General features: G+C 33.5%; 1 protein-coding gene across 1 annotated transcript in view; it reads left to right on the top strand.

Annotated features, from left to right (window-relative positions):
- Positions 1–14,800, top strand: part of ADAMTS19 (ADAM metallopeptidase with thrombospondin type 1 motif 19) — a 130,767-nt gene that overhangs the window by 64,587 nt on the left and 51,380 nt on the right. Inside the window, exons 8-10 of the mRNA XM_036404027.1 lie at positions 1,727–1,832; positions 13,820–13,960; positions 14,541–14,691. Coding sequence (XP_036259920.1) covers positions 1,727–1,832; positions 13,820–13,960; positions 14,541–14,691 — 398 coding nt within the window. The remainder of the gene's footprint in view (positions 1–1,726; positions 1,833–13,819; positions 13,961–14,540; positions 14,692–14,800) is intronic.

Here is a 14,800-nt window from a genome sequence, read left to right as displayed (position 1 = left end):
AAGTAGCACCTCCCTGTGTTACTCTCACTTTTCTCACACAAGCCCAAAACATAGTTCCTTAACAGCTACTGTGTAATTAACTCTATCACAGCCAAAACCAGCAAGAAAAGTATTTCTGAATGTTTTGCCTTATAATAAAGGATCACTGCCAGCACTTCAAAATGCAGTAATGGGTTTTGTCTATGGCAAGAGTGATTTTTCTATTTTATTGGACCAATTTTTAAGTTCACTGATGATGGCTGAAATCAGGACCCTGATTGCTTCTTCTGGTATTGTTACCAGCTGTACTATTTCAAGCTCCAGCATTAAAAGTCTTTCTGTCTTTTTCAGTTTAGTCATCAAATCGTAAAAGACGATGGATATATTTGTGGAACTACAAGGCACAAAATTTTAGAAATATTCTTGGTTATAATTCAGTCATTGCAACAAAATGTTTTTGAAATGAAACATTGCATTTCAGAGCATTTCTTCTCTGTTTTTTATTGAAGTTAGTATGAGTGATATCTATATTTAGCATGAGGTCTAATTTGAAGGACTATATTTTTTTTTCTGACCAGATTTTGCTTTTTCTTTCGTATCCCAGATGGCTATTCCCTATTTTGGAAACCAAAAGGAAAAGTCTAAATACTCGGCCTTATTCAAAGTTTGTTTGTCATTGTTTTGTTCAGTCCTGGACACCATTTTTTGTCAAAAGTTCTGTGTCCAAAAGCTTTCAGCCAGTTCTTTTGAGGGCAGTACGCAAAAGTTGGCAGAATAGTGATGGGTCACGACTACTTGCGGGTGAAGTGTTGTGCTCACAGACTGACAGATATTTGGACTGTAAGAAGAATGGCTTATCTTATTAAATTGGAATGATAATTATGACTGAATTTCAAATACTGTCAAACATTTCAAACTTGACCTTTACATGCAAATAATCCAGCAAACATGCTGAACCGGAGGGCACCATTCCATTGAAAGGAAGTTCCTGGGAAGAAGGCCAAACGCTTGAAACAGTGTTTTGATTGCTTACTCCAGATTTTCAAACAAGGAACAACGACAATCATCCCCACTAAATCTGTTTGTGTTCTGAAAAATTTACCATTACCCAAATTAAGCTTCATGTTCCTCAAGCGTTTACAGTTACAGACACTACTTTTAAGAAGCTGAGCTTGAGCTCAAACCCCTACCATTAAGGCTTCATTGGGTTTTTTGAAAACTAAGGTATTATGTAGTAAAGGCATTATAGCTTCTACACTAAATATGTTTGACAGGCTGCAGTCTCCTATGAACTCTTCTGGGACATCTGACTCTTCTAAATGTTTTTAAAACCACTGACATGCTGAACGCTTTATGAATAATTAGTAGTGATAAATGTAGGGGGACAACTCTGTGCATTCTGTTCTTCTGTCAGAGGAAATACCTGTTCAAACCTGTGTCCTATTGTTGTAGACATTTATTTTCCTTTACAGCAGTACTGACATGTTCTATCACATCTCATTAAGGTACCAAGCAATGCTTTTAAAGGATGCGTTTTCTGTACATTGCAGTCCATGTAAACATTACTGTGAGGTAATATTACCAGTGGTTGCAAATTGAGTAAGTAAACCTTTGTCAGATACCTGTTTATATACTTGGATGGCTCTGACCACAACAAGGTTTCAGTCTTGTTTGGGTCTAATTAAGCTGTAATATATAAAGTTAGTAATAACACAAAATAATTGACTGTGGTGGTTGTGTTTCCTAGGTATAGCATACCTGAGTGGAATGTGCAGTGAAAAACGAAAATGTATTATTGCAGAGGACAATGGTCTGAATCTGGCTTTTACAATTGCCCATGAAATGGGTCACAAGTAAGTATGTGGGTGTTAAAGCCTTTTATTCATTTGCATGTAATACTACTGCAATTTGACTAATTTGATTGTGTACTTCAGTTTTTCCTTTCTTTCTATAAGGAGGGGATTTAAATGAAAAGTTCAGAAAATAGTGTTTCTGTTAATAATAATAATAATAATAATATGTATCAATATATGGCATGTAGCTTAAGAAATTGTTTATGACTTGAAGTACTACAAAAATCTTTATAGCTACAAAATAAATAAATTAACTGGAAAGACTGCTATTGTCTGGGGAAAATCAGGTGCCCCAAGATATTTGTTCTGTGCTGATTGTGGTATTGTGTAACAGGTCCAACTCTAACAATTCTTGCCAGCAAGCATTTTAATGAGATCATAAGTTGGAATAGCCCTTATTTAATTTGGCTTTCTCAGGATAGATCCCATTATGGTGTAGAACAGTCATTGGTCATTGCAACATTAATGTTTTTCATCTTAGAAGAAGAAAAGAATGGCAAAATGAAGGTGAAGTTAACTGTCCTTCACAGCTGGGCTGGATGCTTTTACTCATTCAGTGTCAAATATTTTAGCCCAAAGTGAAAAATTAACATTTTGCGATAATAAAATCTGTTAATAAGATTTCAGCTTCATTCTTGACTTCACTACTTGTAAAAAAAAAAAAAAAAGAAATAGAAAATATCTTATTTTTAACTGAAATAAAAAGGGAGTATGTATTACTCTATCATTTCATATGCAGTGTCTGTGCCAGGTATTTGTGTATTTGTATTATAATGTCAGTTTCAGAATGACAACAGAGAGGGATGTTTTGCTAAGTGTGTGGTTAGGTATCTTAGGACAAATACTTTGAATGGAAAGTGACTTGGTTTAAATTTGGGCAAGCTTCCTGAAAATGAGAATGGAGATCCTAACATCTAATGTTGAAAAATGAAATTAATTATAAGAAGAAACTGGAAATTAAAATATTTGTATTGAATTTTTTTTCTGGATGCAAAATAAGCAAATCCAGAGCAATTATTTAAAGATTCACACAAGTATAAGTTGCTGCATAAAATTGATATTTTATGTTTCTTTTTTTTTTCATTTTCATAACTTCAGGAAAAAATCTCCTGGTTAATATAAGCCAGCCTGCTTGCATGACAGTTGTGATAAGGAAAGACCTAAAAAGAAATACTTCTTTGTGTTTTTGTAGCTACACATCATTCTATTTCTATTTTTTGCTGTAGTGTTTCCTGGTATTGGAAGAGGGAATGGGTAGAAGAAGAATTATTTTCTGTAAACTTATTCCAATGGCAGTAAACCAAAAATAAGGGGAATGAAACAGTCACTGATTGTGATCTGCAGATAAGTTCATTGGTAGAGTAAATTAGTAAATTGTTTTATTGCAAGTATGATAATAACATATACTGCTTTATGACCAACACAATAAAAGTGTTTTTAGAGTATAAAAGCCTCTGCTGAAAAATTACTGTATTTGAAAAGAGACATCTCAATCAATAAAAAATACAACATCATATGCTCACTGAAAAATGGTGATAGGTAATGTTCTTGCAAAGTTAGGGGTGGTGTGTTGGTTGTGCAATAGCAAATTTCCGAATGTGGGATACGGATCTTAAAAAGTTTATGTGCTTACATAGTGGTAAGGTTTTTGTCTTGCAGAAGACAGTCAGACCTATCTTTGACTTCCTAAGGTCTTCTAGATGGCAATCCATACATAAAACAAGGTAGACAGAAAAGCTCACTGTTGCTGCTAGGAGTTCTTCCAAGACTGCAGCACAGGTCAGGTTCTATAACCTGTGCTACATTTTTTTATGAACTTGGATTATCTTCATGGATTTGCATTGCAGTTGGACTGTGAAACAGAAGGAATTTACATGGGCTTCCTACAGGAACATAAAACTTATATTGCTGATATATAAATCCCAGGGAAGAAAAATGTTACAAGGCTACATATGAAATTCTAGAGCTTTCAAATCCTTTCATACTAATTCAAATGAACTTGGAAAAACAAATCATAAAGGTATCCCAGCCATTACATTCTCACTGATAACAATAGTAATGGCATTTGGATGTTGTTAGAGATATCCTCACAATTCTCTGTGGGTAATGTAATAGATATTTTTAGAAAGTGGAAATAAAGAATAAATAAAATCCTGTGTTAATATAAAAGACGGGATGTTGATTGAACCAGACATTTCTTCAAGAAGTCCAAACTAATGAAGGTTTATAACAGACCACATAATGTAGAGAAAAGAAAAAAAAAAAAAAGAAGAAAAGAAAAAAGAGCACCCCCCAGTGCCAAAGATGAAGAGGTGTAGAGGCATAGATCCCTGCTTCATGATGGAGTCAGAGTCCTTAGCTGTCACAATCTGAAACACAGTGGTCTTGCACCAAGGAGTGTAGGGTGACATTTTAGAGATATTTGGTTTTTTCTGCATGGATGTCTCTGTCTGCCAGCCAGGCCCTGGCAATTGCAAGGAAGATGCTAGAAGTAGTTGAAGTTTTGTGAAGAGACAATATAAAAATGTTTGAAGATGAACATTTGAATGTAGATCCTATTGGAAAGGACTTGAGCAACCTCAAATATATCTAGAGTATCTCTTACAGAGATTTGTCTTGCTCATTCTTAACTGCCTCAGAAGCAGAGATTAAATGCTCACCATACAGACCAGTCATAAATAGTTCCTTCAATACATCATCTTTTCTAGAAAATTTTCACTAACTTTTTCTGAATCTTGAGGTCATTTAACTAGTACCTTGGTTTTTTTGTATGTAATATCTTTAGCCATTCTAGTTGCTCTTGTGAAGAGTCTAGTTCAGCAGCATAGAACCAAAAGCTTACTCAAAGACTTTGCTACTTGAAGGATAAAGGAGAAACTATTTTTTTCCGTTCTGTACAACAGGTATTCTTGCTCATAAATTATTGTACAAATAGATTCAAAACTTAAGCAATATAGATGCTGTTGATTTTCATTTTCTGAGAGCATATACAAACAAAGACATTACCAGTTGTCATTGTATTGATGAAGTTCTGATGCGTTCCTTTCATTGAAGAAATTTTTCCTGATATTCAACCTGAATGTCCCCTGGCACAACTTGAGGCCATGTCCTCTTGTCCTGTAGCCAGTTGTATGGAAGAAGACACCCTTGTATTAAATGCATTCTGATACATGGATGTTTATTAAGTGTTGTGTTGTTGGTTTATTTTTGTTTTTCCAATTGGAAGAGAAATATTCTCAATGAAATGCAATGGCAGAGTAAACCTTACTTTGCAATGTGAAATGTCTTTGTTCTAGCCTTGTGTATCTGGATGTAGATGAGATATTAATGACATTGAGAAATAATGTAAGTCAACAGTTGATTTTGGAATTTGTGTAATTGGTCATTAAAAATTGTATCACATTAATGGACTTGGTTTTATTAAACATATTCTAATTATTAAAATAAATTTATTAAGCAATTAGGTAATTATATAATGAGGTTACATTACAAAGTAAAAACTAATAACAGTTAATTAAAAGACATTGTGTGGAGGACAGAGATAAGAGTGACAATTGCTGGTGTTGAGGTTAACAAGCTACATGTGATTTTACTTGAATGATGGCCCTCTAAGGGCTAGGATTCCTTTTGAAGGATGGAGAAATAAAGAACGCATGTAAATTTCTGCATCTCAAAATATGTTAATTTACAATTATTAAGTGCTCTAAATGTAGTTTAGAAGTTGTCTTAGCCACTTAAAAGAGAAACTGGTGTAATTCTTCAGAATTAATTTTATACACTTCTGCATTCTTTTTCTCACAAGCATTTTTGGAATATGAGAGGTAACTGTTACTAAAATTCAGGATATTCTGCCACATATTTTTTAGTGATGAACAGGGAGTCTGTGGAATTTCTGAATCACCTATTTAGTAGTTAATAAGCAAAAAGCATATATTATTTGTGAATATATTAAAAAGTTGCATGAAATCCTCACTCAGTTTATCAAGGGTCCCACAGTGTCGGTGGAGACTGTGCTAGTAAGCTGTCCCCAAATAATCTTGCTTCCGTCTCTCTCCCATACAATCCCATGAGCTATTAGGGTATTGGATAGAAGGTGCAGGGAAAATTCTTGTCATTGTGGCTTTATTCCAGCTGCAGAGTCTCTCATTTCCCTCCAGTTGTTTCTTTCTTAATTTTTTCTGTTCTTTTTGGCTAATGGTCTAAAGCTGGGTTTTTCAGACCAAGATACAGAGATAGGGATATTAATTTATCTTTGGGTACTATCAGAGATGTTGAATTTTGACTGTTTTGGCTGGTTTTCGTCACCACTGAGTTTTCTGTTCAAATCAAAGTCAACTGAAGTGTAGAGACAGGAGCCTAACTTTGAGTAAAATAGTTTGAAAAGTACAGCTACTGTTTGAAAAACTGAGCTTTGTAGTGATTTTTAAAATACATGCACAACAGTTATAGGCAATCATCTTTCCCATACACGTATTTGTGTCATTACAGATTTACACAGAAATTGTTATAATTCCCTGCTTTTCGTGCATAGCTGCATACAATGTGGACATGCCTGGAGAAGAGGAGGCTCTGGGGGAAGCCTATGGCACCTTTTAGACCTAAAGGAGACCTGCAGCAGAGCCTGGAGAGTGGCCTTTTACAAAGGCACATGGTGGCAGGACAAGGGGGAATGGCTTTAAACTGAGTGAGAGTAGGTTTGGATTAGATATTAGGATTTTTTACTGTGAGGGTGGTAAGGCATTGAACAGGTTGTCCGTAGAGGTTGTGCACTCCCCATGTTGAGTTGATCAAGACCAGGCAGGGTGGGATTTTGACCACAACCTGGTCTAGTGAAAGTTTCCCTGTCTGTGGCAGTGGGTTTGGAACTAGATGATTTAAATGTCCCTTCCAACACAAACCATTATATGATTCGATGGTTCTCTTATTTTTATATTATATTTGTATTGTTTTACTGTCTGTGAAATTTTCTATCCTCCTTGTTTAAAAATTGGAAACTTTACAGGGATATTTATCTATAAAGCATAGTACTTGTTTAATAAGAAACTACTTTTTTAAAATTACTCTTAAAAAGAAAGGTAATGTGCTTTCCTTTTTCCTTGAAACTTATTTATTTGATAAAAATTAACAGAAGACTTTAGCTTTGTATTGCATTTCAGCATTACGTATTCTCTATTTCAAACATGATTTGTACAAAATCACCCTAGTAGTTTCATCATTTTTTTTTTCCTGATAGGTCAGGAAAAGTATCCATAAGATAACTATTCTAAACTCTTGCAGTTAAACTAACACTGCACTGAATGGTCTTGAAAGGATTTTCTTATCTTTTTATTTAAACTAATTTAATGAAGTTAGAAGTATATATATTAGATGTTCAACCATGCAAGTCCTTGAGATTACCTTACATTCATTTTCATGCTTTAGTAGGTAAGTTCTTTAAAAATTGCTAGTCTCTTTTTTGCCTGCATCCACACCACAGTAGACATCTTTGTTCCATAGTCATATACTTTTGCTGACTTAAATAAGCTTAGGATCTTACTGGGCACATGGGTGTATATTTCCAAACTTCAGTGGCCTGAAAATTGTACAACAAAATACATTTAAGATTCCAGATGATGGAAAATAATGAAGTCTGTTAACATACTTCACATTTATGTTTACTTGTACTCAAAATGTTTCTGGTATTAAAAACCATGAAAAAAATTAGTTTTGTTGGTCCAGTTCTAATCATGTTCATGCATCACATCCCTGCAATACCAGGCAGAAGTAAAGCATCTCCAGCCTTTTGCTAGTAGCAAGACAGTTGAAGAAACAGCTCAGGAAGAAATGAAGCACAGAGACAGGGAATAAGCACTGCATCAGCATTTTAGTAACATGAAAAGATATGATCTTTTTACATGAAATTAAGATTATTCAACTCTCTCTCTCATAAGGTATTAAGGATTGTGTTTCTTCCAGGCTATACTGTGCCAGGATGGATTTATCTTAAATTTTCCTTAGGATAATATTTGTAAAAGAAACAATTAGTAACTGAAAGACATCCTACAGGATGCAAAAGCTTAATTGATAGTCTCATACATTTAAAATACATGTGAAAAAAATTTGCAAAAGATCATAACAGTGTCAATGTTTTTGTTAATACAAAACCTGTTTTTTTATAGCTCTTCACTGAGTTTCTGGTAGCTCAACAATGTGGCATGGGTGTCATATTTGCCAGAAGCCAATACTTCTTCTGTATTATATAATTTCTGTAAAAAACCTTCAGGAGAACAATGTGTATTTTCATGTTATGATGCTAAATATATCTGTCACAGCAAACCTTTAAATAATTTGTATACTTCAGTCAAAGGACTGTGGCTCAGTAGTTTGTCTAGATCCAGCGCAGGAAGCATGGTGGTGGAAGTACTGGAGTTACAGAGAAGAAAGCTGTTCTGCAAAAGCTGCCAAGTCAGCTGGACAGCAGTGTCCAGAGTATGTTAAAATCCCTATACTAATATGCATGTTTTACTTTTACCCAGTTGTTTTAAGATTGAAAATGCAATCTGAATTTTCAGCATTGTGGAGAATGAGCAATAATTCACAAAAGGGAAATAAGAGTTGCATAGGGTTATTTATTTTTACTTTTTCTGATCATATAATTTTTAACAAGAAGATAGAGATTTCCTTGTTTGGTAGATTTTCCTTTGAATATAAATTCTTTCCAAAAGAAATCATGTGTTACCTTTTACCATCATAATTTTTCTGTAGGTGGTCAACCGCCTTTCACTTTTAGCTAAATAATTAATTTACTGGTGGAAATATGTCTTAGTAGATTTATTTAATCATCTGAGAAGCCCTCATTTGTTTTAAAGGACATATAAAAATCATACAACACTTAATACTTCACTAACTGGGACTTAAAATAAAAACAACAAGCCAACATAACAGCTTATAAAATCCTTCTACTAGTCTGGTCTTTTTAATATATTTTCTCTATAAAGATAGCAGTGTGATAAAACATTTTGTTGAAAAAGTGCAATAAAAGTACTAAGAAGGTAGTGTAGCTGCTGTCTTTTTGTCTGTGATAATCACATAAAGGGTGTTATTTTCACTTATCAAATACTGCAGAATTTGAGATCAGACAAACTGGTGTGAAAATCATTGTGCTATAAAACTGCATATTAGCTTTTAAGCCTTGTAAATTTTGGTCCATAGTTTAAAAAGTTTCAATCATTCTACTGTACTATTGCACAAAATGATAAAAAAAAAAAAAAAGAAAGCAGTGGAAATAATAAGGAAGATAACACTTCATTATTAATAATACTTTTTAAAGTTATTTTTATTTTTAAGGTATAGGATTTATTATGTTAGTGATTTATTTCACAAAATATAAAAGTATCTAGGATAATGGTTGCAGAGAATTTACAAATACTGTGTAGTAATCACTTATACCAGTATGAATTTTTAAGAAATAAAATGGAATGTGATCCCATCATACATCGCAGGTATAAACTGGCAACTGCATTCAGAGGTTTATTTTCTCCTTCACAAGGGGAAAGTTTTCTAGTAATTTTCAGTCTTTCCTGAGCTCATACTAGTAGTATTATACTTGATCTGCAGTTCACACTCATCATTCTTTTGTTCTATATATGACTTGTAATAAATAGATCCTTTGTTTGGGAATCTGTTTATCATATCGAACATTCTATTTATTATACTGAACACTGCTGGTTCCTTGACCCAGCACTTGCTCTTGCACTTTTCTTAATCTGCCTCTTATTCCTAATCTATCTCGCTGTTAATGACTATGAAAATCTGAGTTTTAGTTGTTCTCTTTAATTTTTTTTAATTTCTCAGTTTTTGTTTACAGATAAGTTTAAAGTAATTCTCCACATCTATCTGAACTAACCCAATTAATTGCTCATATAATACTTTTTTTATACTATTTAATCTTTGTCCCTTCTCTGCCTGTTTCTGGTTTAACAACATCATTTTTGTTCAGGTGCACTATTTGCATTTTAAGTGTGATTGAATGGTGACGACAATCATCTACCATTTGCAAAGCACAAACAAAATAATGAATAAATAATAAACAGCTTTTATCTGGAAGCATGTGGGGTCACTGAGCAAATGCATATTGTCATGAAAGTACCACATGTCAAAGAATTTTGATGTCCTATGGTGAGAAGAAATTTAAAATAGCAATGCAGACATAATTATTTCAAGAAGGTGTGTGCATAACCTTATGTAGCTTATTTAAATATAGAATAATGTCTGAAGATCATCTTTTGAGGCTTAAAAGAACTTTGATTTTGTAATACTCCAGTCTAATTAGGTGAAGTTAAATAGTACTACTTGGTACTTGTTCAGTATGTTGACACTGGAATGCATTTTGAATGCAAGAGTATAAGCTGTTCTCTAAAGTGACAGGAGAGATGCTATTGTCTTTTTTATTCCAGATGTACACATATAATTGCAGCAGTAGTTAATTGTAAAAGGATTGCCTTTTTACTGAAATATTGAGCTAATATTTTTCTTCTACTTTCAGTGGCCTGAGTTATTAATTCTAAATACACAGAATTTAGTGATGTTGTTTCTTTGTATTATTTCTACTTGCATATTAAAGATTTAGCAAAAATGATTCCAGTTTTATACATGGGATCACATAAAAACTCCTTTAAAAAAGTTTTAGAGGGTTTTTAGACAAAAAATTTTTTTCAGTGGACTTGATTTATCTGTTAGTGGAGTTTATTGGACTAAGTCTGTTTGTTAAAATATTTTAAAACTGAGATTATTAAACTATAGTTAATTTGCATAGTGTGAATTTAAATATTGCTAATATTTTATTTAGGGAAGGCATTTTATAGAATACTTCCTACTTGCATATTTTATCTGCTCTATGTAGCCTTTAACTAGAATGGGTAGAGCATTTTTATGCAACACTGAAAAAATACCATTTCTTTTCTTAAAAATATAATTTATTTCTGTATGTAGACATGAAGTACTACTTATTAAAGTACAGCACTGTCTTCTTTGTTAATTGTGTTTTTTCAGGCTATTACAAGGTTATTTTATAATTCCAAACTCCTTTGTCTTCCTCCCACATGCACATAGTATTGCTTTACTCTTGTATGAGATAGGATGACCACAGCTGTGGGAGAGAGGAGAGGGAGTACTGTGCTGAGTGCTATTATAATATACACTCATTCTATAGGAAGAGACAGAGCAGCACCTTACACAGACACAGTTTATGTGGTACCTTTGTATCAGTGAAAGGACGTAGTTATGTCTTTCATGTGTAGCAAGAGGGGCTAGAAAATATCGTGACCACCATTGCAAGCTGAGTAATATTATGTCCTTGATTGTTAATGGAGAAGTAGGTATACATGCTTACACCAATTACTCTCGTGTTGAAAAAGAAGGTAGCAATGACTGCTTAGCTTCTTTTTTTTACCACAAACAATGTGATGTGAGGAATGAAATCAGAAGTCAGTTCTGCTGCACACTGACTTTTATGTGGTCTTGTAATTGATACAAGGTCAGATAAAAATATGCAGCCATTAATGTGCTACAGAAGGAATCAAAAACAATCACTGAAGAAGAAACTCCTGAGAATGTTTAAGACCAGGTTCTGCTGCTTATTTAGCTTACTTCTCAGATATTGTCCTGAAATTTAGTTAATTGATGTTAACTTACAATGTGTATTTGCCTTTTGAATAGGCATTTTTGAATGCCTAGTCATTCAGGTAGGCAAAGGATTCAATACTTGTGTTTATTGTTTTCTGGATTTTTTATATGTACTTTATTTGGAGGAGAAAGAAAATTGAGGAATGAATTCCATTGGATTAGTACAGATTGAATGTCAAAGCAGGATAGAAGTGTTACGAAAGTACGGACAGCTGAAGTACTGGAAGATTATTGGAATTACGTTTTTTATTAGTGCTTAATGTAGCTAATTTTCACAGCTGTTATAAGCACAACAGTTTTAACCACTTCATGCTTTAAAGTACAATGTTTTCCTCAGAATTCTTGTGCTAATAAACTTCATAAAATGCTTCTGTGGTAGTAGATTGGAAAAAGGGGGGTACACATATATCTTTGTAATAGTGGCTAGTACTTTTTGAAATAGTCAAGATAATGGTTCAGCTCAGCACAAATTTCTTTGGCTGACTATACAGAATATTTTGTGACAAAGTCTAGCTTCAAGAATTGTTTTTCAGAGTGAAGGGAATTAATCACAATTAGAAATTACAGGGGTTTTGTAATTTTCACCTTAAAAGTATTTAAAATAACATATAAATGCATTACTTCCACTCTCCATAAATTGGAGCCATTAATTTTATAATACATTTGGTCAGGATTTTGTGTTGTAAATGTTTTAGTTAAAATCCTACAGTGTATATGATGCTGACAAATGCATATTTTTAAATTTCTACTTTTGCACTAAGGAAGCGTATAACTCAAAGAGCCATGAGCAAAATTTTTTCTTATGTAGTCCACTAGGTTAAATATCCCCAGCTTTCCTGTGTCTTCCTGCACAGTTCCAATGGGTGTAAATAACTCTGGAGATAGACACATCTCGAATTCTGCGTGTGAGGCATGCAATAAGAATGTAAGGCAAGTGCAGAGGCACTTCTGTATAGTTGGCTTGTGCCATTCAGGCAGGTTAGGAAAAGACAGAGTCAGATGGTTAAGATCAGAGTCAGATGCATTTGCTTGCCTCAGTTATATGGTTTAGAGATAGCAAAATTATCTAATTTATGCAGAAAGCACTGTTTCAGTACTCCAGAGTGTGAGGTGTACACATCAGTGTAAGAGATAGAGCACTTCTGTAGGCAAGGTAAAGTCCTTCATGATATTTCCATTAATTTCATTAGTAAACAAAAGGTAAAGCAAATTGCAAATTTATGTATAATTTGAGTCATGAATGGATTTTGGGATAGAGTGGAGAACAAAAGTGTAGGGAGACAGGCCTTTTTTGCCATTTGCCACTGTGGGTGGTGAAATAAAGAGAACCACAATGTACTCCAGTTTTTGTAGACACAGAAAACTTACTCTGTCTTTGCAGTCTGTAAGTGAAAGAATCAATACAAGGCATAGAGTTTTATTAAACCTGAAGTTTTGCTTTTCTCCAGGGCAGAGTAATGCTGCAAAATTACAGCACTACTTTAAATCCAATACTCTGGAGAGTAGTCTCACACCCTTTTGTAAATCTCCAAAGACAGTTGAGTGTATTTATTTCTTGTAATATTAGTCAAGCATGATCCACTTGGCTAATTCTGAAAATCTTAGTTTTATTTAGGTGCCTCTTCTTCCTCTCTGTTTGCTAATTCTGAATGAGAATGACAGTGAGTCTTCAGTTAAAACAGGAGTTTCAAGCAGATATTCAGTAGAATTTTTTCATTGCAGTGCATCAAATGTGAGCACTCTCTGGGATGTGTAAGGATGATAAGTCTTTATAATCAAAATCAATTTAATTTCTTCATCAGTGTTATTGTTAACAAGAGATTGAAAAATTATTTAGGTGTTTTTTTCTTTAGACACAATAATTTCCCATCAAAGTAGTGATCATTTTAGTATTCTATAAAATTTCAACCAATCTGTTCCATATAGAATGAAGATAGAATCACTGCCAAAATATTCACTGATCTTAAAAAATAAGAGTATGTTGCCCATTTACAAGAGAAATAATATTAATTAAACTTGCAATTGTGCAGTTCTGAAAATTCCAAAAGTTGTCCAAAACATGTATTGAACTTATTAGAATGCAATATTTCTCATCAAATAAATGCAGCTCCACTTCCATCTTTAATTATAAAATTGTTGTCTACACATGGTTCCATGCACTTCTATGAAAGATACCATGGAAAAAATAATCAAAAGTGGTTTCCTTCATGTAATATATATGAGCTATTTTCAGCCCTTTGCAAGAGTTTTAACTTACAAAAATTCTGAAAACAACCTGTTACTTTGTTTCACTTTGTTTTATTTTTAATAACTTCAAAATTCAGCATGGGGATAAACCACGACAATGACCACCCATCCTGTGCAGATGGTGTCCATATCATGTCTGGAGAATGGATTAAAGGACAGAATCTTGGGGATGTTTCATGGTCTCAGTGCAGCAGAGAAGATCTGGAAAGATTTCTCAGGTATATAATTCAAGAAAAGAACTCTTACTGTATGTAGTTTAGAAATAGATGCAATAAATATACTGAAATAATAAGTTTTCAATTTTTTTTACTCCTCTGGGAGATTTGTTTTGCAAAATCTGTCAAAATATTTTAAATCATCACAATCTAATATTAGATTTATTAATATCTGTTTTCAGCAATGGCATGGATTTTTATGTTTTCAGGGGTATGTTTATAATTTTATACACTTATATAAAAATTTTTTATGTATCACTGTGTTTACTATATTAATATGCTGTGTACTGAAATGTTTGGCCACCAAAACCTTTAACCATTAAGCACATTTTATGCTAAAATGTTGTCCAGCACTTTTCTGAAATGTTGATCATTTATATTGTTTTTCTGCAAATGTAGAATAACAGAACACATTAACTTATAACAAGCAGGCCATATCATTTTAAACATGAGCAGTAGTCCAATGCTGATGAATAAGAAAATTATAATTGTCCATGTATTTTGAATGTTGTATACAAGTTTAAGTTGGCATGGCAATCAGACCCTCGGATTTCTCAGTGTATGAATCTCTGCATATTACCAGGTCAAAGGCCAGTAACTGTCTGGTACAGACGAATCCTCAGAGCCTCAATTCTGTGATTATTCCCTCTAAGCTCCCAGGAATGACGTACACTGCAGATGAGCAGTGTCAGATTCTTTTTGGACCAACTGCTTCCTTTTGCCAAGAAATGCAGGTAAGGCTGTGTCTGTACTTCAGAAAATGCATCTACCATCTAATATTTGTTTGACAGTAGCTTTTGTACATGTGTTTGGTAGAAAGAGAATATGGTATCTTTGAAGTAA

The sequence above is a fragment of the Molothrus ater genome, chromosome Z (genome assembly GCF_012460135.2).
Source record: "Molothrus ater isolate BHLD 08-10-18 breed brown headed cowbird chromosome Z, BPBGC_Mater_1.1, whole genome shotgun sequence".
Lineage (NCBI taxonomy): Eukaryota > Metazoa > Chordata > Aves > Passeriformes > Icteridae > Molothrus > Molothrus ater.
Note: the sequence above shows the minus strand (reverse complement) of the source record. Positions and strands in the feature narration are given on the sequence as shown.